Source organism: Rana temporaria, chromosome 6, assembly GCF_905171775.1.
Source record: "Rana temporaria chromosome 6, aRanTem1.1, whole genome shotgun sequence".
Lineage (NCBI taxonomy): Eukaryota > Metazoa > Chordata > Amphibia > Anura > Ranidae > Rana > Rana temporaria.
This window is the reverse complement of record NC_053494.1, coordinates 57,459,668-57,486,523: the sequence shown is the minus strand read 5'-3', so window position 1 is coordinate 57,486,523 and position 26,856 is coordinate 57,459,668. Positions and strand designations below refer to the sequence as shown.

General features: G+C 44.3%; 1 protein-coding gene across 2 annotated transcripts in view; it reads left to right on the top strand.

Moving 5' to 3' along the window:
* Positions 1-26,856, top strand: part of ACSM3 (acyl-CoA synthetase medium chain family member 3) — a 70,255-nt gene that overhangs the window by 28,205 nt on the left and 15,194 nt on the right. For both annotated transcript variants that reach the window (XM_040356855.1, XM_040356856.1), the window contains exons 6-8: positions 1,762-1,918; positions 6,165-6,244; positions 8,123-8,246. In XM_040356855.1, coding sequence (XP_040212789.1) covers positions 1,762-1,918; positions 6,165-6,244; positions 8,123-8,246 — 361 coding nt within the window. The remainder of the gene's footprint in view (positions 1-1,761; positions 1,919-6,164; positions 6,245-8,122; positions 8,247-26,856) is intronic.

Sequence of the window (26,856 nt, the reverse complement as noted above, 5' to 3'; positions counted from 1 at the left end):
CTGGCCGCTAGGTGGCGCTTCCGTTTGTTTACGCAAGGAATATGCAAATTAGTATTTACGACGATTCAGAAACGAACGACCGCCCGGCGTTTTTTTTTACGTTGTTTGCCTTCGCCTTTTTCCGGCGTAAAGTTACCCTTGCTATATGAGGGGTATGTGCGGCGTATCCTATGTTAAGTATGGCTGTCGTTCCCGCGCCAAGTTTTGAAATTGAAAAAAAAACGTAAAATACGCGGGGTCAAGCCTAATTTAAATAAAACACGCCCCCAACATCCCCATTTGAATTACGCGGCCTTGCGCTGCAACACATACGTTACGCCGCCGTAAATAAGGGCGCAAGCTCTTTCTGAATACAGAACTTGCGCCCAAAGTTACAGCGGCGTAACGTATCGGAGATACGTTACGCCGGCCGGACAGATACGCTCAGGTATCTGAATCCGGCCCACTGTCTCTGTGTGAGGAAAGGAGAGGCGATAACTGGGAAGTCTGACAGGGAACAGTGAGTACATTGTTTACACTAATAATCAGGGCACTGATCATCAGCGCAGCCCCATTAATGCCAATTAGTGCCCATCAGTGCAGTCTCATCAGAGCACATCAGTAAAGAAGGAAAACTACTTATTTGCAACATTTTATAGCAAAAACTAAGATTTTTTTCCCCTTTGTTTAGCAAAAAAATTAAATAAAACAGCGGTGAATAAATAGCACAAAACAAAAGCTCTATCTGCCTCCAAAATATGATATAAATGTAAATTGTCATTCAAAGTGTGACTGCGCTGAAAGTTAAAATTTGGCCTGAGCAGGAAGGGGGTGAAAGTGCCCGGTATTGAAGTGGTTAATCAGACTAGGCCAATTGCTTGCAGCAGAAAGTGATTCTCACTGATAAAGACCAAAGACAATGGGAATTATAATATTTTCTCACAATTCTGGGTAACCTGAGGCTATTCGCCACCAGTGTGCATGCCTGGGACACGACTACTGTTTAGGGCTAGAGAAAAGGCAACTGCACAGGCCTATGTACTATAGACATGGTAAGCATGTGGAATTCCTGACATATTTAAAGGATCAGTAAAGGAAAACATTGTTTTTGCTGAAATGACTGTTTACAGGGTATAGAGACATAAAAGTTAACTGATTCCTTTTAAAAATGATTAAAAATAGATAAAAATCTATCATATAATGTGCCTCTAGTTTCACTTTCGTTTTAAAACTGGTTTCATGTTTATGTGAAGTAAAGAGACCCACAGAACAAAAACAAACAAATCCAGGGCAGTGTTTTGTTTTTAAAATGAATCTGATTGGTTCTGTTAAGTTTTAGACACACAGTAATGACAGCTTAGACCACCGTGAAAAGCTCCCAGTATGATGGTTATAAGGAGCCAGACAAGCAGGAAGTGTGGAGATCAGAGCAGTTTTACAGCAACATCAAAGCAAAAACGAACAATAAGGACATGAAACCAGTACTGCAGTAAGGTAAAGGAAGCTATTTAGCAAAAAAAAAAAATTCCTTTAGTGACCCTTTAAGTATTGTCAAAATACTTTTTTGTGATGTTTTGAAAGTCCTATGTTTGGAAAGATTTTGTTTATGCTTATATAACCTGCCATTTTATAATGGTCACACTTTTCTGGTATATTTTTCTCCATGTATTTCCCCATATGTACAGTATATACAGCGGGTAAAATAAGTATTGAACACCTTTATCAATGAATTAGAACTATGTTACCATAAAAATAGTAAGCAGTAGTGGTTTCCTTTTGTAGGTATTGGTTGGACTTGTTACCCTCAGATGTGTTTTGGAATGCTTCAGATACAGGCTGGGCAAAGTCAGCTTGGAGTAGCGTATTTTCTCCTTGGATCCAAGGTTCATGTGTATTTGCCCACAGTATGCCAAGATTTGATGCAGCTGTCATTTTGGAAGTAAGTCTCATGAAAGTAGTGTAATGGAACAGTGATCATTATATACCAGATTATGAATCATTAGTAAAGATATTTTTGAAGAGTAAAAGTTCACATTCCCAAGGCTTTCAACTACAATGGCGGTGCGTCCATAGTGAGCGCAGGAGTGCCGCCCCTTCCCTCCTGCACCTGTCAATCATCGATAGATTCATGCATTGCATGAATCTATTGTCGCCGCTGCCGCCCACAATTCAGGTGTCCGGCCCTATGTCGAGCGGTGGGGGTGTTTTGGAAGTGCCTGATTAGAGCCGTAGGCTCTAATAGGCTTCCTGATTAGAGCCCTTCTAAATCGATAAACAGTGGGCGCACTACTGTGCTTTCGGTGTTTAAACAGTGCTGTGTTAGGGAATCGCTTCCCTAACACTGACCCGCCTCTCAGCCAATCAGGTGCACCGGGTCTGGTTACCTGTCACCTGATTGGCTGAAGCGACAGGCGTCCAATCATAGCAGAGATGACATGAAAAGATCAAGAAGGGAGCGTGGAGTACAGCGTTGACCCGAGAAAGGTCAGTGCCGGGCGGGGGAGCAAACTGGCTGCAATTGATGGGGCGAACTGGCATCATTTGATGGGGCAAACTGGTGGAATTTGATGGGGCGAACTGGCATCATTTGATGGGGCGCACTGGCATCATTTGATGGGGCAAGCAGGCATCATTTGATGGGGCAAGCTGGCATCATTTGATGGGGTGAACTGGCATCATTTGATGGGGCAAGCTGGCATCATTTGATGGGGCAAGCTGGCATCATTTGATGGGGTGAACTGGCATCATTTGATGGGGCAAGCTGGCATCATTTGATGGGGTGAACTGGCATCATTTGATGGGGCAAGCTGGCATCATTTGATGAAGCAAACTGTCGGCATTTGATGGGGCAAACTGTCGGCATTTGATGGGGCCAACTGGTGGCTATTGATGGGGCCAACTGGCATCATTTGATGGAGAAAACTGTTGGCATTTGATGGGGCAAACTGTTGGCATTTGATGGGGCAAACTGTCGGCATTTTATGGGGCAAACTGACAGCTATTGATGGGCACAGTGACTGCATTTGATGGGCACAGTGGCGGCAATTGATGGGCACAGTAGCTGCGTTTGATGGGCACAGTGGCTGGCTGCAATTGATTTTTTTTCTTTCAGTTTTTTGTCCCCCCCCCCCCCCAAAAAAAAAATTTGAGCACCAGCCGCCACTGATAATTAGATGAATGTGTCTGCAAATTTGTTTGTGTTCACCTGATTCGACCCATTTACGCTCTTATCGGGAAACATTCATATGTCTGTAGGCCTTCTGGGTTGACCCTTTGTTTAGAAGAAAGGATTGGGCAAAATAGATTTTACTGGCTGTTTGCCAGTCTTCCCAATTGGCAGGCTGGAACCTGCAGCGCCCCCCATTACCTCCTCCATAGGAACAAACATGCAAGTTTGCTTAAAATGAACTTGTAGGTTTGTACAACAGTCATTTTAATAACAATCATTAGGTGGTTAGCTTGTATATGCACAGCCAGCCGCCTTTTGGTCTTTAGGCACATTTATATGGCGTAGATTCAACAGGAAGCTTGGGAAATGTAAAGCACATAAAATGTTTTCTAAGCTCTTATATGCATTTAGTTTTCTGCTCAAAAACTCTATTTCCTTAAGGGTTAGTCCTGTTTATTGTCCTTTTTTTACCGTTGTCGGAACGCCCCATGTACATTTACTGAGGCAGGGCAGCCCAGGTGCGCAAAATCACATACCTGTACGTGATTTTGTGCACACGGTTGACGGGGCAAGCGTGATTCACGGGGCCTGCACTGCTCCTCCTGTGATTGGACACAGTGGGAGCCAATCAGTGGGTCCGGTGGATAACAAGACCCGCCGATTAATCTCTCATGAAACAAGAAAAGCTGCTCCAGGTGAGTGAGTCTCTGGTTAATCCCCACTAGTCAGGTGCTAGGCTGATTAGCACCCAAACACATTTTGGCTTTAATCTGTTTAGACTACTTGGTGAAAGAATTGTAATTGGGTGCAATATTTGACATATACACACAGTAAACACACCTATTGTCTGCACTGAAACCTTAGGTCTGATTTACTAAAGCAGAACCCTGTTTAAATACAAGAGGCATGTGTATGCTTAGATGAATCTTGGTGTGTTTTATGTATCTTCCAGATATGATATCCAGTGTGAAACTGTACCTCTATGCAAGCGCTTCCTGTAATAAAGACCAGTCATGGCTGATTTCTCTCCATGTGCAGGGTGACTGGTCTTGTATCCTCCCACTTCTGTAGTTTCTGTAGGCAGACTGTAATGGGTGGGGCTTGCTGTATCCTTCCCACAGCTCTGCTTTCTAAACAGGCTATGTACAGGACAGTGATAATGCCACTGCTATTTTTACAAGGTAATAACTGGATGTATAAAGGCATTTGATGTTCACAAAGTGGAGGTATATTCTTTGTGGCTTTTGAAAAATAGAATTCAATTAAAGATTTTGTGCCTGAAGATCTGATTAAAGCGGAGCTCCACCCTAAAGTGAAACTTCCGCTCATCGGAACCCTCCCCCCCTCCGCTTTCACATTTGACATCTTTCAGGGGGAGGGGGGTGCAGATACCTGTCTAAGACAGGTATTTGCACCCACTTCTGGGAGTCCTCTCTGCTGGGATTCTGTGGGCAGGGATGGACTGGCCATTGGGACTACAGGGAGTTTCCCGGTGGGCCGATGGCTCAGTGGGCCGGCTTCAGTGACAGCGGACCGCCGCCCCCCTCCGCTCCTCTGTCACCAAACTGATTATTTGCCCCGGGTGAAATAATGTCTAGCTTCCCCACTGGTACTGCCTATAAGAGTACCAGTATCTAATAAAGTAGAACGGCTAGTGGCTAGTGAAGGGGGAGAGGGGGCTTGGGTGGCTGGGGGGGGGGGGGGGTTCCGGGGTTGTCTGGCCGCCATGGGAGAGACCTGTCAAAGTGGGCCAGTCTGGGTGAAGTCCAGGGCCAAATTTTTGTCCCAGTCCAGCCCTGTCTGTGGGTAGTGCGTCACTTCCCGCCCCTGCCCGTTGTGTTCTGGGAAACACACGGTTCCCAGAACACAGCAGGGACCAGTGAGGATGGCTCTGCGCGACTCGCGCATGCCCTGTAGGGAATCGGGCAGTGAAGCCAGAACGCTTCACTTCCTGATTCCCTCACAGAGGATGGCGGTGGGGGCATTAGATAGACGAGCGATTGCTCGTCTTCTGCTGCTGACGTCGCTGGACTCCAGGACAGGTAAGTGTCCATATATTAAAAGTCAGCAGCTGCAGTATTTGTAGCTGCTGGCTTTTAATATTTGTTTTAACGGCGGAGCTCCGCTTTAAGGAAATAAGTCTAAAAGAAGACTTCCTGTATTACTTCCATCAACAATCACTTGCTCTATTAGGGCCCTTTCACACGGGCGGATCCCGTAATAATCCTCCCCATAAACATCCGCTTGCTAAGCGGGGGTCGCTCCGCTGATCCCCGCTGAGCTGGTGGATGACATGGCGATCCCCGCACACTGTGCAGGGACCGCCCTATCAGATCTACGCTCTCCTCTATGGGGGGATCGGAGGAACACAGAATGTCTGACCGTGTTCCTCCGATCCGTTCTGCAGACGGATGGAAAAATAGGATTTTCCTCCCCTTTTCATCCGTATACGCCTGTGTGAAAGGGGCCTTACTCTGCTTTATTGTCCTTGTTGAGGTTAAACTTTTGAAAGAAAGAGCTGGCTGATTTGTAAAGGAAATGCACACAATTTTCTAAAGTTTTGCAAATAGTAACCTTCAAAAACTAGCCAGTCTTATCTGTTCTATATTTTACTTTGCCTGGCATTGTTTTTTTTTTTTTTGTACACACAAGTAGTAGAATTTAGGCTTTGGTAGGCGAGCGTATTGTTCTATGTAAAGGCAGTACAGTAAATGTATTATGTAAACAAGCTATTTTAATCACAGATGTTATATACTACTGTTGTCTTATGAGTCTTATGAAATCTCCATTAATAGCTGTAAAATATTGTAATTAGGAATATATTTCATTCATTTAGCTTGCATCTATAGAAGGTGTGCAAAATGGCGTCACAGAAGTGCTCTCATTTAACCCACATCATATGTCTGAGATATAAATCTCAAATATAGACATTTAATATTATTGGACGGTTAACACTACATTAAGTAATATATTGTATTTCATGGAAATGTTTTTTATGTTTTTCTTTTTTATACAGACACTTGTCAAGTACCCAGTCACAACATTCTGCTCGGCTCCAACTCTTTATCGCATGATGGTGCTACACAACCTTGATAGGTAAAAATATGTTTTGCACAAGATAGAATAAAAAACGTCACGTGTGAACGCTTTAACGAGGGGGAAAAAACTTGCATGCTCAGAAGCAAGTTATGAGACAGGGAAATTAGTAGGGTTGTCCCGATACCACTTTTTTAGGACCGAGTACAAGTACCGATACTTTTTTTCCAGTACTCGCCGATACCGAATACGATACTTTTTTTTAAATGTGTCCCCAAATGCAGCCATGTCCCCCCACAGATGCAGCCATGTCCCCCCCTTATGCAGCCATGTCCCCACACATATGCAGTCATGTCCCCCCACAGATGCAGCCATGTCCCCCCCATATGCAGCCATGTCCCCCCACAGATGCAGCCATGTCCCCACACAAATGCAGCCATGTCCCCACACAGATGCAGCCATGTCCCCACACATATGCCGCCATGTCCCCACACATATGCCGCCATGTCCCCACACATATGCCGCCATGTCCCCACACATATGCAGCCATGTCCCCCCACAGATGCCGCCATGTCCCCCCACAGATGCCGCCATGTCCCCACACATGCAGCCATGTCCCCCCCCACATGCAGCCATGTCCCCCCCATAAGCAGCCATGTCCCCCCATATGCAGCCATGTCCCCCTTATAAGCAGCCATGTCCCCCTTATAAGCAGCCATGTCCCCCTTATAAGCAGCCATGCCCCCCCTTATAAGCAGCCATGTCCCCCTTATAAGCAGCCATGTCCCCCCTTATAAGCAGCCATGTCCCCCTTATAAGCAGCCATGTCCCCCTTATAAGCAGCCATGTCCCCCTTATAAGCAGCCATGTCCCCCTTATAAGCAGCCATGTTCCCCCTTATAAGCAGCCATGTTCCCCCTTATAAGCAGCCATGTCCCCCTTAGAAGCAGCCATGTCCCCCCTTAGAAGCAGCCATGTCCCCCCTTAGAAGCAGCCATGTCCCCCTTATAAGCAGCCATGTCCCCCCTTAGAAGCAGCCATGTCCCCCTTATAAGCAGCCATGTCCCCCTTAGAAGCAGCCATCTCCCCCCCCATTACCTGCATGCTGCCGCGCCGCATGGTTAAACAGCGTGCGGGGAACATCACAGCTTTCATTTGAATAGCTGTAATGATTCGCGCTGCGTATAGACACTCCCCCTTGCTCGGGATTGGACAGATCACCCGAGCAAGGGGGAGTGTCTATACGCGGCGGCAAACACTACAGCTATTCAAAGGAAAGCTGTAATGTTCCCCGCACGTATTAACCAAGTGGCGGTGTAGCGGCAGCGATGGCGGTTGCGGCGGCGGCCGCTGGGGGGGGGGGGAGCTGTGGGATGGGGTGCATTTGGCTGAGTATTCTATTTAGGCATCGGCAGTATTTGCGGGAGTACGAGTACTCCCGCAAATACTCGGTATCGGTCCCGATACCGATACTAGTATCGGTATCGGGACAACCCTAGAAATTAGCAAAAGCAGCCCAAAGGGTGGCACCATTCGAATGGAACTTCCCCTTTATAGTGCCGTTGTACGTGTTATACATCACCTTGCTTTGCTCGAGCATTTTTTTCACGAACGTGTGTATGCAAGGCAGGCTTGAGAGGAATCACGACAAATCATGTCGAGAAAAACGTTGTTTTTTTGCATGACATGAATAACGGTCGTTTTTACGTGGCCTTAGAGATGAAGAATGTACCTAAGGTGGCACAGGGAACACTAAAAACCTGACAGTTGTTTCATTCACTCTCCACTCTAAGCTAAAAAGTAAAACAAAAGTTTTGCCTTTGGTTATTCCTAACTCTTGTCATTACTGGGAACAAATAATAATGTACTCCACGTTTTATATTGTAAGTGTTTTATAGAACAATCTTAAACAAGAATCCAATATATATTTTTCTTTAGTTATAAGTTCAAGAGCCTTAAACACTGTGTAAGTGCTGGAGAGCCCATCAACCCCCAGGTAATGGAGCAATGGAAAGCCGCCACTGGACTAGACATTTATGAAGGCTACGGCCAAACTGAAACTGTAAGTTACCTTTTCAGTAAAGCTTATTTTTACAGCTAGACTGCTACAATTATTTTTAGGTTTACTGCACTTATAGCTCATCCGATTCAGAGTGGAATTAACAGAGTGTTCCCCACATTGCTATACCAGTTAACCTAGAAAAAAGGTCCCAATTACAATCATACTTTAGTTAGGGCACCCAGTCTTGCATGCAAATTACCCAATGGACCAGGCACTCCCAGAAGTCATGCCAACATACTGCAACAGACTACTCTCAGCAGAGGTTATCATGATAAGATTTTTCTATTCCAAGAAACAACTCAGTTGAGTAATATCTGTGATACGATTACATTATTAGGACAAACATTCACGGGGTACTCCCTTCTTCTAAGGTCAAAGCAATACTAATACGCAAACCATTAGCAAAATGTTAAAGGGAAGTTCCACCCACAATTTCACGTTTTAAATATAAATACCCCTGTAATACACAAGCTTAATGTAGTCTAGTAAAGTTAGTCTGTAAACTAAGATCCGTTTTGTTAGGTTGTTAGAGCATTTAGTTAGTTTATAATCTAGAAATAGACCGTGGCTATCTTAAGTGTGGGCATTATGAAGCCAGACTGTATGACTTCCTAGATTTCAGCCTTGCAGATCTCGCACATGCTCAGTGCTGCACAAGCGATGTAATAGGTTTCAGTCAGGTTTCCATAGCAACGGGAGTGTCAGAGGTAGTTGCCGCCCCTTCTCTATGCAAATAGGCTATTTGCAAGGACTACTGGGATACATGATGCCTATCCCAGAAACCCTTGCGAATAGCCTTGTGACTTAATAGCCTAGGCTAATAAGGAGGAGGAAGTAATGAAGGACTACAAAATAAAGGTATTTACAAGCAACAAAATAAATAAAAATTGTCCATTCTGAACACTATGAGATTAGGGCATGCAGCACAGACAAACATAAAAAATGGGTGGAACTCCACTTTAAGAACAGCAATTTTTGAAAAGATCAAAAACAAAACATAACACATTACATAGTAACTAAAGATGATAAAAGAATTGTCCCAAATGGGGTTATTGCGCAGCTCAAAAACGGAGAAGTGATACCATGTGGTAAAAAATTATATTTATTCATATGTTAAAAATCGAACAATAGTGGACAAGATTGGATAGAATTTGTGTAGCTGAAAAGGAACACATAATGATTAGGCATCTCATGGGGTTACCATGAGATGCCTAATCATTATGTGTTCCTTTTCAGCTACACAAATTCTCTGAAGAAGACCTCTAAAGGTCGAAACGTTCGTTAGACTGTTTATACTACAATGCACATTTTTGATTGTATAAACACGATTTGTGTACCATTATTTATACATATATGTAAACGCTGTTTGTGTACCTGTTGCAACTCATGCTCTATCAAATTTTGCTATCCAATCTTGTCCACTATTGTTCGATTTTTAACATATGAATAAATATAATTTTTTACCACATGGTATCACTTCTCCGTTTTTGAGCTGCGCAATAACCCCATTTGGGACAATTCTTTTATCATTCTTATCGGGGTGAGCAGCCGCATTCTCTCCACCATAGTGTTTTGTCTCTTACATAGTAACTAAAGGGGGAACATTAGTCAGATAAAAAGGAGAGCTATGGAATTGGAGGGGAAGAGAAAGAGTGACTGAGGTCCTAAAACTGTTTTGGTAGTACAGTAAAACCTTGGTTTGCCAGCATGCGTTTATGTTGTTTATGCCTAATTCTGACCCCACCATCTGAATGTCACAGCTGAAATCGAGACTCGTCAGACCAGGCAATGTTTTCTCCAATCTTCTATTGTCCAATTTTGCTGAGTCTGTGTCAATTGTAGCCTCAGTTTTCTGTTCTTATCTGACAGGAGTGGCATCCCGTGTGGTTTTCTGCTGCTGTATCCCATCTGCTTCAAGGGTCTATGTGTTGTGCGTTCAGAGATGATATTCTGCATATCTTGGTTGTAAGGATTGGTTATTTGAGTTACTGTTGCCTATTTATCATTTAGAACCAGTCTCCCTATTCTCCTCTGACATCAACAAGGCATTTTGGTGCACACAACTGCCGCTAACTGGAAATTTTATTTTTCGGACCATTCTATACAAACCCTAGATAAGGTTTTGTACAAAAATCCCAGTACAAAAGCAGTTTTTGAAATACTCAGACCAACCTGTCTGGCACCAACAACCATGCCACGTTTAAAGTCACTTAAATGTCCTCTTTATCCCGAAAGAGGACATTGCAGTCGTGGTGGGAACAATCATCAATTCCAGACTCGACTACGCAAATGCCCTCTATCTAGGACTTCCCAAATACCAAATCACTCGTTTGCAAGTCGTTCAAAATACGGCCGCTCGACTAGTGACTGGGAAAAAACCATGGGAATCAATCTCACCTTCGCTGAGATGCCTTCATTGGCTGCCAGTAAAAGACAGAATCACTTTCAAGGCACTCTGCCTAATACATAAGTGTATTCAAGGCAACGCCCCCCAATATCTATGCGAAAAAATAAAAGCCCATAACTAGGGTTGTCCAGATACCGATACTAGTATCGGTATCGGGACCGATACCGAGTATTTGCGGGAGTACTCGTACTCGCGCAAATGCTCCCGATACCTAAATAGAATACTTTTTTTGTATTTATCAACATGTTCTATGAAAATTCTTTGAGTTTTTTACTACTGCGTGACAAGCAAATAAAACATTTTTATTCATTTTTACTCATTTTTATTCTTTTATAATAATGTCTTGAGTTAGAGTTCTTCATAATTCTAAAGAAAATATCCTTAGTCTGTATTGTGGTTTGAAAACTGTCACATGACATTTAAAAAAAGTATCGGTATTCGGTATCGGCGACTACATGAAAAAAAGTATCGGTACTTGTACTCGGTCCTAAAAAAGTGGTATCGGGACAACCCTACCCATAACCCCAATCGCATTCTGCGATCCACCAATCAAAACCTCCTCCAGATACCCAAAGCCAGATACAAGTCCAAAGGAGATCGAAGATTCGCAGTCCAGGGACCTCGCCTGTGGAATGCACTACCAACCACCATCCGACTGGAGTCGGACCACTTGGCCTTCAGGAGAAAGATAAAAACCCATCTCTTCTGAGGTCAAGGGGTTCCTTACCCATGAAATGGATACAGCGCCCAAAGGCGATTCAGTTCGCATGTGTTGCGCTTTACACGTCTCGCTCTCTCTCCCTTTCTTCCCTATTCTGATGCTCGGTTTGAACTTCAGCAAGTCGTCTTTACCACGTCTAGATGCCTAAATTCATTGAGTTGCTTACATGTGATTGGCTGATTAGCAATTTGTGTTACGAAGCAACAGGTATACCTAATATAGTGGCCAGTGAGTGCATATAATCAGACAGGTTTTGTTAAAATTTTAACACATTTGAATATTTTATTGATGTGAGTTAGAAGGTCTCCGCGTCTTCTTGTACATATATTACATCGGTGTCCTCAGCCCTTCTTTTTTTTTATTTTTATGGCTGTGTGGATCTTTCTACCCCCTCCTTTTAAAACTTGGCACTGTACCATATTTGTTTTCATACTGAAGGCTTTCTCACCCCTTTCCATTTAGGTTAATGAGTGATCTATCGTGTTATATATCTACCTTCCTTAATGTCAAGGGTTCTAGGTGTCCTACTTCAACCTTCAGTTAATTTTTGATCTGGACATTATTTGTCTAGCATTCCTTCACCTGATGTCAAGGTTAGGTATCTTAGAAAACATTCATATTTTTTTCACCACTACAGCAGTTGATCTACATTTTCTACCATCCGTTTTTTTTCCTATGGTTGTTAATTGATTGTTCTCTGCCTGTGTGTTACTTTCATGTTTCCTTTTACGCAGGGCCGGCGCTACCACTAGGCGACGGCCTAGGGCGTCCGACCGCTAGTTATATTACTTCCGCACTGTCCTCCACACAGAGCTTCAAGTTCCACACAACCTACCAGCGCCCTGACATCATGTCAAGCAGCGCCGCTTAGGCAGAATGCGTCTTGAGTTCTCCGCTCTGAGTCTGACATTAGTATCACATGGCATGGATGGATAGGTCCCGGCTACAAGCCCCCCCCCCCCCCCCCAGGGCGCTCTCCGCTGTTTGATGTGTGTATATTACAGTACTGTCCTGTGTGTGTCACCTATCAGCATCCCTGTATGCTCCGCTCTCAGATGTTTTCAGAATGAGCAGAGGCAAGCAGCAGCCCCTCCCTTCTCCTCTCTCTGTCCACACTGACTGTGTGTGACAGGTGTACAGCAGCACCCCCCCCCCCCTAGCCTGGCCGTGTCAGTGTGGACTGGAGCAGACATGGAGGATGCCGCGCGATGCATCATGGGATTAGTGTGGCGCCTGGCAGCGGCTCCCCGGGCTTGGGGGACAGGTGTAGCATTGAAGAGGCACCGTGCCACCGACACAGAGGCAGCAGGCAGGTACACAGCAGAGGTGATGTGAGCGAGGAACAGGCAGCCACCACAGGGTTCACCGTTCAAGTTGGTGTGGTGAGTTAGTAAAACTTTTTTACATTGTGTATGTGATGACAATGACATTTTTTTAAATGTATGTGTATATTAAAATATCTGCCCCCCCCAGAGATTGATTTGCATTGATTGGCACTGATGTAGCAACATTGATGGGCGCTGGTGAGGTGGAATTTGATGGGTGCGGGTAAGGCTGTATTTGATGGGCACGGGTGAGATGGAATTTGATGGGCACAGGTAAGAATTTAATGGGCGCGGGTGAGGCTGTATTTGATGGGCGCGGGTGAGACTGTATTTGGACGAGGCTGTGTTTGATGGGCGCAGGTGAGACTGTATTTGATGGGCGTGGGTGAGGCTGTATTTGATGGGCACGGGTGAGATGGCATTTGATGGGCACGGGTGAGATGGAATTTGGGCGCTGGTGAGGCTATATTTGATGGGCACAGGTAAGACTGTATTTGATGGATGATGGTGAGATGGCATTTGATGGGCATAGCTGAGATGGAATTTGGGCACCGCTGAGACTGTATTTGATGGGCACAGGTGAGACTGTATATGATGGGTGCTGGTGAGATGGCATTTGATGGGCGTGGGCGAGGCTGTATTTGATGGGCGTGGGTGAGGCTGTATTTGGACGTGGGTGAGACCAGGGTTTGACAAATTTTCTTGGAATCTAGGAGCCAGCTAAAAAGTTAGGAGCCAGAAAATGCACCCCGTCCCGCCAAGCTCGCACGCAGAAGCGAACGCATACGTGAGCAGCGCCCGCATATGTAAACAGAGTTCAAACCACATATGTGAGGTATCACCACGATCGTTCGAGCAAGATAAATAATTCTAGCCCTGGACCTCCTCTGTAACTCAAAACATGCAACCTGTAGAAATTTTTAAACATCGCCTATGGACTTGCAGACGCAATTTTGAAGCGTGACATGTTGGGTATCAATTTACTCGGCGTAACATTATCTTTCACAATATAAAAAAAATTGGGATGTACATGGGCAGGGCAAAGGGGGTGGAGTCAGGGGTGGAGCCAAGTGGGGCGGCAAAATTAGGTTTCGCCTAGGGTGTAAAAAAAATCCTTGCACTAGCCCTGCTTTTACGGTACTATCTGCTCTACTCTGGAACACCAGAAAGACATCACTGCCTTTTCTTGTTAGTGGCAATATCTTTATAGCTTCCGTCTCTTTTTCTCTAGCCTTGTTTAGGCAACGATTCCTTTGCACGCTTTATTGTCAGATCTCTATCTACTCGATTTCTCCGATGCTACTGCCCACCCCTCATTTGGATTGCTTTTGGTCACCACATATTCAAATAATTTCTTCATTCCTTTGTCCCTTGATTGATGATAAATAGAATAAGATTTTTGTACTCACTGTAAAAAAATATATATTTGAAGGGTAAGTTCACATTTACAGAATATTCTGTAAGGTGAACTTACACAGGCCCACAGGTGAGGAGGGGGTCCAGTGTAAGTTCACCTTACAGATTTCCTGTAAAGGTGAACTTACACTTTAAGTCTATTGAGGGACACAGGTCCTGCCCCTTCATATTTTTGGTGTTAAGTACTGCTTTCTTACAATAGTCAGGGTTATATGGGGCTGGCTTAATTCTATTTGTTTGTCAGTCAGTGTCCAAACCTCCTGGAGGCAGCAGTATAACGCATATGTCATGAAAATACTTCATTCCTGTGTCCCTCAAACGTTATGAAAAAGATTTTATGGTAAGTACAAATATATTTAAAGCCCTGGTCCGCAGCGATTTGGCATGCGATTTGACAGCTACTGCCGGCAATGGCACTGTCTGAATCAGTGTGCCACCGCACTGATTCCCAAAAGTAGTTTTATTACTACTTTTGGCAACTTCGGGGTGCAATTTCAACAGACATCTGTGCAGAAACTCGCACAGATGTCTCTGAAATCGCCCCCAAAGTCAGGACAGACATGCGGGAATGAAATAGTGCGAGTTGAGCTGAACTTGCACGCTATCATTCCCGCTGTGAGTGCGAACCTAGGCTCAATTACTCACAATATTTCTTGGTGGGAATGTATACTTCTGAGGAAATAACAGATAAAGACAAGTCTCCTGCGCTCCGGAATTTTCGAGAGGTGCTATGGGGTGGTGTAGTTCAATTCAAAGCTATCTTCTAGAATCTTGCAGCCCTCCTCAGAATCGTGGGAATTCATAAAACTAGGAAAAAAGAAAAGAGCGGAGGGCGCACCGACCTAGTGTGATATTGCTAAAATGAATTTATTCAAATGTAAAAATCAATCATTGTACTCACAATGTGAAAATTAAAATCAGGCTTTCAAAGACAGCAGCAATCCAGCAACATCAGTGGAACACGACAGTCTCTTGAACCAACGATCGATGTTGAAGCTGACGCGTTTCGGGGGCGAACCCCTTTTTTCAGAGCTAGGTGGTCTGCAGTGCTCCTGCACTGCAGACCACCTAGCTCTGAAGAAAGGGGTTCGCCCCCGAAACGCGTCAGCTTCAACATCGATCGTTGGTTCAAGAGACTGTCGTGTTCCACTGATGTTGCTGGATTGCTGCGTCTTTGAAAGCCTGATTTTAATTTTCACATTGTGAGTACAATGATTGATTTTTACATTTGAATAAATTCATTTTAGCAATATCACACTAGGTCAGTGCGCCCTCCGCTCTTTTCTTTTTTACTTCTGAGGAAACACAACTAACATCAATGTGTTCACCCCAGGCCAAGAAATGAAGACCATGGCCCGGATTCTCGAAGCACTTACGCCAACGTATCTTTATATACGCCGCGTAAGTGCACAGATGCGCCGTCGTATCTATGTGCCTGATTCCTATGCTAGATACGCCTGAAATGGTGGCTCCATCCGACCAACGTAGGTTTCCTACGCCGTGGAGCCTGTGCGCATATTTACGCTAGCCACAAGGGGCGCTTCCATTGATTTACGCGGCGAATATGCAAAATGACCGAGATACGCTGATTCACGAACGTACTTGCGCCCGTCGCAGTAGTATATGCCGTTTATGTAAGGCGTACGTCCGGCGTAAAGTTATTCCACCTATAGGAGGCACATCCCATGCAAAGGTATGGACGACGGAACAGCTGCCGTATTTTACGTCATTTACGTAAGTCGTACATGAATGGGGCTGGCGTAGGTTACGTTCACATCATAGGCATTGAGCCGTCGTATCTTAGGGAGTAAATTTGACGTGATTGTGAGCATCGGCACGCATACGCCGTTCGTTCGGCCCATCATTTGCATGGGGTCAAGCTTCATTTAAATGGATCACGCCCACTTCCTTCCTACTTTTAATTAGGCGGGGCTTACACCGGACAATTTACGTTACGGCCGGCGCAACGTTGGGAGTGAGTGCTTTGTGAATACTGTTCTTGCCTCTCAATGTTACGTCGGTGTAGCACATATGAGATGCGCTACGCCCGCACAAATGTACGCCGCTCTACGTGAATCCGGGCCATAGTTTGAGATGATTAGAGCTACTTAGGAGTTACTTTCCAACTACCAACCAACAACTGTTGAGACCACTGACCCAGCATGTTCTCCATACTAAATGGAGGATATTCTCATGAGCACAGTTACTTGTGAGGGAGAAATCTGAAAATTCCTTAGCAGTAGTAAACCGCTGCAGAATAATACAAAGGCATAATGTGCTAGTATGCATCACATACTAGCACATTATGAAATACTTATTTAGAAATAAGCCCTTCCAGCCACTGTGTTCCCCTAGCCTTTTTTCCCAGGTTCGCTGGTTCCAGCGTTGTGAGTGGCCAGTGCTGCGGTGACGTCCCTCCCACGCATGCGTGTTGGAGCCCTGCCTGGTATACCGGACCTTCAGAGCAGATGCGCCGGTATTGTTAGCGGCTGCATGCAGGGTGAAAATTTTCTAAATGGTGGAGATATTAATTTTACCTACAGATAAGCCTTATAGCAGGGGTGCCCAACCTTTTTAAGAGCGAGGGCCACTTAAGCGAATTGGTAACAGGTCGTGGGCCACAATGAGCGGAGCGGGAGGATGACTGGTCTGTGTCCACGGACACAGCCCACTCTACTCTATGGGCCCTCTGATCCAATCTGATTCGCCCAGATGGAAGGGAGCAGATCCCTTTCTATTTTTTTTTAGGTAGGCTGGTGTAAGCAGACACAAGTCTGTTTACATCTGCTGCTCCATAGAGGTGAATATTAAGTCTGATTGGGTCGGACCGATCATGTGAAAGGGGCCTAAGGCTGCTTTCACACTGATGCACTGCACTGCGATTTGCCCAAACCACGGGTGCAGCTTAGTGCACCTGTGGATTTTCTGCGGGTTAGCTGCACTTTGCCGTAAACTTCTTATATCCTGCAGGTATGGCACACTTTTTAAAAGCGCAACAAACCCACAAGTAATAACATAAGTCAATGGCTCAGGGCTTGTTTCCTCTAGCAGCGGCTTCATTCACAAAACTGCTGCTCTGGGATGGCGGGTCAGCAACCCATGATCTGGGCTTGCCACCTGCCATCCCAAAGCAGGAGGTTGAGGGCCACGTCAGAGGGCTCCGCGGGCCACTGGTTGGGCACCCCTGCCTTATAGGCTTACCTGTTGGTACAAATAATAAAATGGGCTTTACTAGAGATTTAAAAGCGGATGTGCCACGGGAAAAATATATTAAAAGCCAGCAGCTACAAATACTGCAGCTGCTGACTTTTAATATAAGGACACTTACCTGTCCTGGAGTCCAGCGGTGATCGCAGCAGATGACGCGCCGAGTCGCATCGTCACCCTGCTGCTCCCCCTCCATCCTCGGTGAGGGAAACCAGGAAGTGAAGCGCTCCGGCTTCACTGCCCTGTTCCCTACGGCGCATGCGCGAGTCGCGCTGCGCCCGCCGATTGGCTCCCGCTGTGTGCTGGGAGCCGAGTGTTCCCAGCATACAACGGGGGGACGGACGGGAAGGAAGGAAAAAACCCGTCCTTTGCCCGTATCGTAGGGCCGGAAGTGGGTGCAGATACCTGTCTGTAGACAGGTATCTGCACCCCCCTCCCCCCTGAAAGGTGTCAAATGTGACACCGGAGGGGGGGAGGGTTCCGATCAGCGGGACTCCACTTTAGAGTGGAGATCCGCTTTAAGGCCCACATGCAGCATTGGTTTAAACTAAAATGAATTGTTAATCAGAGGCAAGGCTGACCTGTATTCTTTTCACATTGTCTTCTGTTTATCACACCAGAACTTGGCTTGGAAATGTATTGTCCCTATAGCTTCACGTGAGTTTAAATTAAATAGTAGCAAGTAAAGTACAATATGGATAGGGACACAAATACACGTTGAGACAACAAAAAACAAAAATTTATCATATTGCAGCTTACCATTTCTTAGGTGTGGAGGCTGTATTAGCTTTCGTTTTTTGGTGTTTTTTTCTTTTTTTTCACCTGTGATCATGCAGCAAGTCTTTTGTTCTTCACCTTCTGTGGCACCGTCTTCTAGTTAGGCTGCTAGGTTCAGTTTAGTATTTGGCTCCACTGTAGTGATGAACAGTAGTTGATTGTTTTGGTCTGAGCAGGGTTTTCTGAGCTTAGAGTTCGATTCCTCTTACCTGCCTCTGAAAGAAGTTTTCAGAGTATAGAGCAGGGAAAATCAAATGATCAGTTGAATAATTATCATGCCCCAGCCAATCCCTGAAAAGGAGGCATTCAGAAGGTGTTTGGGAGGTGATAAATGTGCAGGAGGCCTGAACAGAGAGATCTTTTTCCTCCAAGAGGGTTCAAGCTCACTTGGGGGCTGCTGATCCTCGAGGCAGCTCCACTAATTAAGAAACTGCAGTCTGGGCTTCAGCAGCTGCTGGCTGAGGGCCTGGAGAAGATTGCCGGGGGGTTACATTTGCTGAGGGTTCTGCACTGAGGTCTTGGAAGTGATGCAGCGGAAGTCATGGAGGGGACAGACCGAGTGAGACACTGATCATTAGGCATACTTGGCAAGGCTGCACCTGACTGTTTGCACTTGAATACTTTGATGGAACACTTCGGATATGTTTTTGCTTACAAGTAAGATTTTAATTGCATGTTCATAAAGCCAAAGTGTTAATGGTACTACACTATTAGAATGTCTTTCTTTTAATGTGCACTGCTTGAGAGACCCTGGACGTCTGTGAGTATGGAGTACTTATATCCCAAATGCGATATTGCCTATCAGTAAAATGACAGACATTGTAATCGCAGTTATTTGAGTGTTTGAGGAGTGGTGTGCACGTAACACAAGGTGAAGTGGCTTGCATCACCTAGAAAAGGAATTTCTGAAGTGTACTTATAAGAAGTTTAATGAACTTTAAAGAGGAAGTAAACCCTGCCCGCAATGTCCCCGCTGTGGAAGCATCCATCTTTGCCTTTCTTCTTTCCGAGACCGTGTACTCCGGCTCTGTGACTGGCTGGAGCCGTGTGACGTCACTCCCGCACATGCGCATGGAAGCCGCCAGTCACAGCACACGCTGTGGAAGAACGGCACGGAGGCCATTTTTTCACACACATGCTTGATGACGTCATCGACACACTACAAGGTAAATGTCTCCTAAACGGCGTATGCTTAGGAGATATTTTTAGTAAACACAGGTAAGCCTTATTATAGGCTTACCTATATGTAAAAATGTCTCGGGGGTTTACAACTACTTTAACACTGTGTCACTGGTGGAGTGCACTGCACTTACAATTTTGGACTATTTGATTTGTACCTATTGTTATTAATATACACAATTTATATAGCGCCAACAGTTTATGCAGCGCTTTACATGTAGATTGGGGGACAGCACAATTACAGTACAGTTCAATACAGAAGGGACAGGAGAGCCTTACTCGTAGAGCTTACATTCTAAAGGGAGGGGGTGGTGGTACAAAAGGTGAATGATTTGATGGGGGTGGCTTGCGGACAGTTGTTAGGTTGGTATGGGATATAGTTATGCAGTATTTATATTTAGTATTTTTTTTATATTTCTTAGATACATATATTATGTATTTATATTTAGTATTTAAACTTTAGTTTTGTAGTATTGTAAATTATTTCTATGTATCACTACAGTTGTAGTATGTGTATATATTAATAACGGCGCTACCTCATTTCTTTAATGCTTGGAGCATCAGGTATGTTGGTTGGGATTTGTATTTGTGATAAGGTAGCAGCAGTGAATATATAGATACACATGGTGTGTGTTCTAAAAATATATATTTTTAACCACTTGCCGACTCGCCTCACGACAATATATATCGGCAGAATAACAGGGGCAGGCAAAGTAACGTACCTGTAGATTACCCGCCTCCCTGCAGCGGGGGGGCGCAATCGCACCCCCCCCGGTACCTGAAGGCAGTCGTATTAGTTTCAGGAGCGATGGCCTGCCCCTCTTGACGAATGATATGCTTCCCTTGTCTGTGAAAGTGTAAACATAGACAAGGGAAGTAAGTCATCTCTCCTCGTTGCGTTCTTTTCATTCCGGAGAGATGACATCCCATAGTAAGTGCACCAACACTACACTGACACCAGTACACATAGGTACACTTTTTCCCCCCTCTGATCACCCCCCCACCCCCAGTTAACCCCTGTGCTCCCTGTCACAGTGTCACCAATAGCAGTTTTTTTTTTACTGATCACTGCATTGGTGTAATTTGTGACTGTAATAAGCGTTAGGGCAATTAGTGGTAGGGCCCCGTTAGGTTTAGGGTACTCCCTAACCCCCTTAATAAAGGTTTAACCCCTTGATTGCCCCCAGTTAACCCTTTCATCCCCTGTCGCCAGTGTCACTAATAGATCTTTTTTATATTGCCGTATTTGTGTCACGGGTGATGCTAGCTAGCCAGTTAGTTGATTAGTTTCACCGTCAGATTTTTATAGCCTCTGGTACCCCCATATACTACCTAATAAAAGGTTTAAACCCCTGATTGCCCCTAGTTAACCCTTTAACCCCCTGTCACCAGTGATCACCGTATTAGTGTTACGGGTGACGCTAATTAGTTAATTTGTTTTTTATAGCATCAGGGCACCCGCCGTTTATTACTCAATAAAGGTTTAACCCCCCTGATCGCCCGGCGGTGATATTAGCGCACTCCATGCAACGCACCATACACCTCCCTTCGTAGAATAGTATCTGAACGGATCAATATCTATCAGATCTATACTAGCGTCCCCAGCAGTTTAGGGTTCCCAAAAATGCAGTGTTAGGGGGATCAGCCCAGATACCTGCTAGCACATGTGTTTTGCCCCTCCGCCCAGCCCACCCAAGTGCAGTATTGATCGATCACTGTCACTTACAAAACACTAAACACATAACTGCAGTGTTTGCAGAGTCAGGCCTGATCCCTGCAAACGCTAACATTTTTTTTAGTAGCGTTTGAATCAGTCCGCTGACAGTCGGGAGCTTTTTTCCTGCGAGTCTCACTAGTGTACCAGTAAGTTTAGAGACCAAAATTCAAATCGAAGGTACACTGGTAAAGAGGCATACCCGTTTTCTGAGCATGACCGATAGTGAAGAGGAAGTCACCCATCTGTCAGATTCAAGCTCAGAATACGATCCTATGGACAGCAGTGGCACCCTGAAAGATAGCTCTGACAACGGAGTTGTGGTCCCTGCCAAAGGTGAGGCTTAACCAACCTTGTTATTCTGTCTTTGTCGAGTGTGCAAGAACGCATGGCTCTCGTATGGAGCAGGGAGCCAGTACTAGTGCCGCTCATCCTTCTGGTGAACTGGCAAGCACCAGTGGCCTAGTACACCCTGGTCGTACACCCAGCACTGCAGTATCCACATGATGACGTGCGAGTCCCATAAGTGCAGTTCAAGCTGGTGAGGTGGCTAGCACGAGTTAGAGTCCCGCAGCCACCAAGAAGACAAAGACAGGCCCATCGTGCCCTTCCTGCAGAATTTGGCCAATCCTAATTGGGAGCCCACCACTTCTGCAAGCACCCATACTTCCCCCATTCACTGGCCAACCCGGAATCCAGGTGGAAACAGTTGATTTTATGTCACTTGATTTTTATTCACCGTTTTTCAAAGAAGATCTCTATAGATCTATTGTGGACCAAAGCAATTTTATGCTGGTTAATTCATCGCTGCTAATCCCCAGTTGTCCCTTGCCAGAGAACGGAAACCAATTACGGTTTATGAATTTAAGACCTTTCTGGGCCTATCCCTCCTCATGGGCATAACTAAAAAGAGTGAAATTCAGTGATATTGGTCCACTGACCCAATTCATCATATGCCCCTGTTCTCTACCTCCATGGCCAGGGCATGATACGAGCAGATCTTGCAGTTCATGCACTTCAATGATAATGACCTCTGTCGTCCTCGGGGTGATCCTCGATACGATCGGCTCTACAAAATTCGGCCCCTCGTAGACCACTTCAATCAACGTTTTGCAGCCTTGTTTAATCCCGATCAAGGTTGTCTGTATTGATGTGTCCCAGGTTAAGTTTTCTGGCCACATGTCTTTTCAAAAATATCTTCCCAGTAGACATGACACTACTGAAAAATAATTTTTTTTTCGTTTTATTCTTTTTTTGCTTTTTTTTCAGGAATCCGATAATTCGTAACTTCAGATGAATTTGTATTCCTTACATTCACTAACAGCCAAATTTGAAAGGAAATTTCAATACCTTATCTCCAAATTTCCAAAATATAGAATTTTGAATTTCCGAAATTTTGAATTTCCTAAATGTGTTCATTTCCTGACTTAGTTGGGGTAGGCGGTAAAATTTGTTGGGGGTGGGTCAGCCATGCCTTGTGACCATTGACCTCTGACCATTTCCTGAGTCCTAGCCTTATTCTTCAAGGGGAAACCCTAACCCTATCCCTTACACCTAACACCCAACCTTAACCCTAACCCACAACTCCTAGCCCCAAGCCCCTAACCCTTTAAACCTAACACCCTAACTACTAATCCTAAGCCCCAACCCTAAATCTAACACCCTAACTACTAACCCTAAGCCCCTAATCCTTACCCCAACCCTAGCCTTAACCCTCTAACCCAAACCCCTAACCGCTAACCCTAAGCCCCAGCCCTAACCCTAGCTGTAGCCCTAACCACTAACCCCAACCCTCTAAACCTAACACCCTAACCTCCCAACCCCCTAACACTAACCCTCTAAACCTAAATCTAACACCCAAACCCTAACTACTAACCCCAAGCCCTAAACTCCCAACCCCAACCCTAGCTCTAACCCTAACTACTAGCTCTAACCCGAAGCCTTACCCCCTAACCCTAGCTGTAGCCCTATCCACTAACCCCCAACTCTCTAACTCTAAACCTAACACCCTAACCCTAACTGCTAGCCCTAACCCCCCAACCCTAGCCCTAACCCCCCAACCCTAACCCCTAGCCATAACCCTAAGCCTCTAACCTTAACCCTCTAATCCTAACCCCCAACCCTAGCCATAACCCTAACCCTCTAAACCTAACTCCTAACCCTAATTCCTAACACTAACCTAGCCATAACCCTATCACTAGCCCCTACACCCAACCCTAACCCTCTAACCCTAAACCTAACACTCCCATCCCTAACCCTAACTTCTAACCCCTATCCCCTAACCCTCTAACACCCTAAACCCTAAGAATTTCCTAACTTCAAATTTCCGAATTTTGAATTTTCTAAATTTGCAATTTCGAATTTTCTAAATTTCCAATTTTCAAATTCGAAATCCGAAATTTCCAATTTTCAAAGTGAAAAAATTCGGAAATTTCAAAATGAACTAATTTGTTAAAAAACTTATTTCAAAACTAAACAAATTTGCAAGCGTGTCAGATATGGGGTCAAGATGTATAAGCTCTGTGACAGGGCAACAGGCTATACATGAGTTTTATGGTTTACAAGGGAAAGATAGTTACGTAGAGCCGAGAACTGCCCAGACTACATAGGGAGTGCTGGCAAGATTGTTTGGGACTTGGTGTCACCCATATTCAAGAAGGGTACCACTTGTATGTGGACAATTATTACATGAGTGTGCTACTTTTTAGTCACTTGTTTGATCATCAAATTGGCGCATGTGGCACAGTGCGATCTAATTCTGGGGCTTACCCCAGTGGCTTGTAGATTCCCGTCTTAAGCTGGGGGAGAGAGCCTGCTTGAAGTGTAATAATTTGCACACTGTGAAGGGATATTAAGAATGTTTTCGTTCTGTCCTCCCTTCACGCAGACACGACGGTTCAAATTCCTACGGCAAATATAACCTTAATATGGGAGGAGTGGACCTCAACGACCAGTTGTTGGCGCTGTACCCAGTTGCCCGTTAGGGCCAGATGCTGGTACAAAAAAGTGTCTGTATACTTATTTCAATTGGCTTTGCTGAATGCTTATGTGCTATACAAAGCTTCAGGACAGACTGGATCCTTCCTTAAACCCACCTTCTCAACGCAAATGTAGTAAGCTGGCTGCAGAGAGAAGCATTTTCCGGTATTTCCTTCCTGGTACCGCACCTACCCAACGAGCCCCCAAAGAAGATTTGTGTCTGTAGCAAGCGCGGATATAGGCGTGAAACCCCGCTATTATTGTCCCTCCTGTCCTGACAATCTTGGTCTTTTGCAGTGGTGAATGTTTTGAACGCAGACCATAACACTAGTGGAGTATTAGGGTATGGTACAGCCCTGCACAGACTAGGACACACTAACAGGGTCTCCCAAAATGCCATCGCATTTTGAGAGACCCGAACCGTTACAGTTACAAATAAAAGTGTAAAAAAAAAAAAACACATAACAAAAATTATAAAATACAAAAAACTCTAATAGTTGTCGTTTTATTGTTATCTCTCTATTGTTCTGCTCATTTTTACTGTATTTTATGCGTAACTGCACTGTTTTATTGTTGTTTGCTTTTCAGGTATATAATTATTTTATACTTTACTGTTTACTGTGATTTATTGTTAACCATTTTTTTGTTTTCAGGTACGCCATTCAGCTGCAGCACTGATTTATTTATCTTGACAGCAACAGCGTTTGCTCCCTTGATACATGAAGCCGTGACTCCAGCACTGTGGTGATTTCACCACCACAGTTAAAAGAGCATATATGCCAAAGCATGGGGGCAGGAGTGGAGGGAGCAATTGCTCTAACATAGGGGGGATTGCCCCCATGCTTTGGCATATATATATTAGTTATGGCACAGATTGCGTTAAAAAATGTATTTTTATACTATGTTTTTTTTTGTATTTGCTTTGTAGGTATGGTATGTCTTACTGTTTACACTGTAATGTTACTTTGGTTTTATTGTTAACCATAATTTGCTAAGCAGGTACGCTATTCAGCTGCAGCACTGATTTATTCATCTTGACAGCAACAGAGTTTGCTCCCACATACGTAAATCAGCGACTCCAGTGCTGTAGGAGGTGATTTCACCACCACAGTTAAAAACAAAATGTGTGAATGTATCCATCATAGAAATGGGTGGATGAAGGGCGGTATTCCAATGGTGGGCATACCCATGATCAGATCTCTTTTTTTGTGCAGCCCACAGGCTGCACGAAATCGCTGCGCAAATTACTGTATGAAAAAAAAAACAAGCACCAATTTTAATTTGTAAGGCCTTGGCTTTAAAAAAAAATTATATAATATTTGGGGGTTCAATGTATTTCTTAATAAACTTCTAAATGTTTGCATAAAATTGTCAGGACAGTTCAAACCCCCCCAAATTGAAGCCCATTTGGAAAGAAGACACCCCAAGCTATTTGCTGAGAGGCATGGTCGAGTCATGGCATATTTTATATTTGACACAAGTTGCGGGAAAAATATTTTTTTTTGCACAAAGTTGTCACTAAATTATATATTGCATCAAACATGCCTTGGGTATATGTGGAATTACATCCCAAAATACTTTCTGTCACTTCACCTGAATATGGGGATACCACATGTGTGAGACTTTTTGGGAGTCTAGCCGTGTACAGGACCCCGAAAACCAATCACTGTCTTTCAGCTTTCTAAGCTTTCTATTGGTGAATTTACACTTCCTCACTACCTATCACCAGTTACAGAGCCATGAAATGTCAAGATAGCACAAACACCACCCCCCCCCCCCAATGACCCCATTTCGGAAAGAAGGCACTTCAAGCTATTTGCTGAGAGGCATGTTGAGTCCATGGAATATTTTATATTTTGCCACAAGTTTTGATTTTTTTTTTTACAGAAAGTTGTCCACTAATGATATATTGCTCAAACATGCCATGAGCATATGTGAAATTACACCCCAAAATACATTCTGCTGCTTCTCCTGAGTACGGGGATACCACATGTGTAAAACTTTTTGGGAGTCTAACCGCATACAGGACCCCGAAAACCAAGCACCGCCTTCAGGCTTTCTAAGGGTGTAAAATGGTAATTTTACTCCTCACTACCTATCACAGTTATGGAGGCCCTGAAATGGAGGCCCTGGTGTAATTCCACATATAACCATGCATGTGTGAGCAATATATCATTTAGTGACAACTTTGTGTAAAAAAAAATTCTTGGGGTAATTTTTTTTAATCACTTGGGACAAAAAAATTAAATATTCAATGGGCTTAACATGCCTCTCAGGAATTTCCTTGTGGTGTCTACCACAACGGGGTAATTTGGGGGGGTTGTACTGCCCTGCCATTTTAGCACCTAAAGAAATGAGATAGGCAGTCATAAACTAAAACTGTGTAAATTCCATAAAATGTAACCTAGTTTGTAGACGCTATAACTTTTGCACAAACCAATAAATATACGCTAATTGACATATTTTTACCAAAGACATGTGGCTGAATACATTTTGGCCTCAATTTGAGTTTATTGGATTTTTCTTATAACAAGAAGTAGAAAATATATATTTTTTAAAAAAAATTCTGTCTTTTTCCGTTTATATCGCAAAAAAAAAAATATTGCAGTGGCAATCAAATACCATAAAAAAAAAAGCTCTATTTGTGGGGGAAAAAAAGGATGCAAATTTTGTGTGGGTACAACATTGCATGACCACGCAGTACCAGTTACATGCAGACGCAGTGCCAAATTGTAGCCTAATCCCATTTTGTAACCAGGTTTTAGTTTATATAGCACTATAGAGGGTGAAGGTACGCAACTTACCAGCTACGACCCCCTGAGTGCTGTGTTTTTATAGTATATTATTATTTTGAGGTTACATCTAGCACTACCACCAGCTACCCA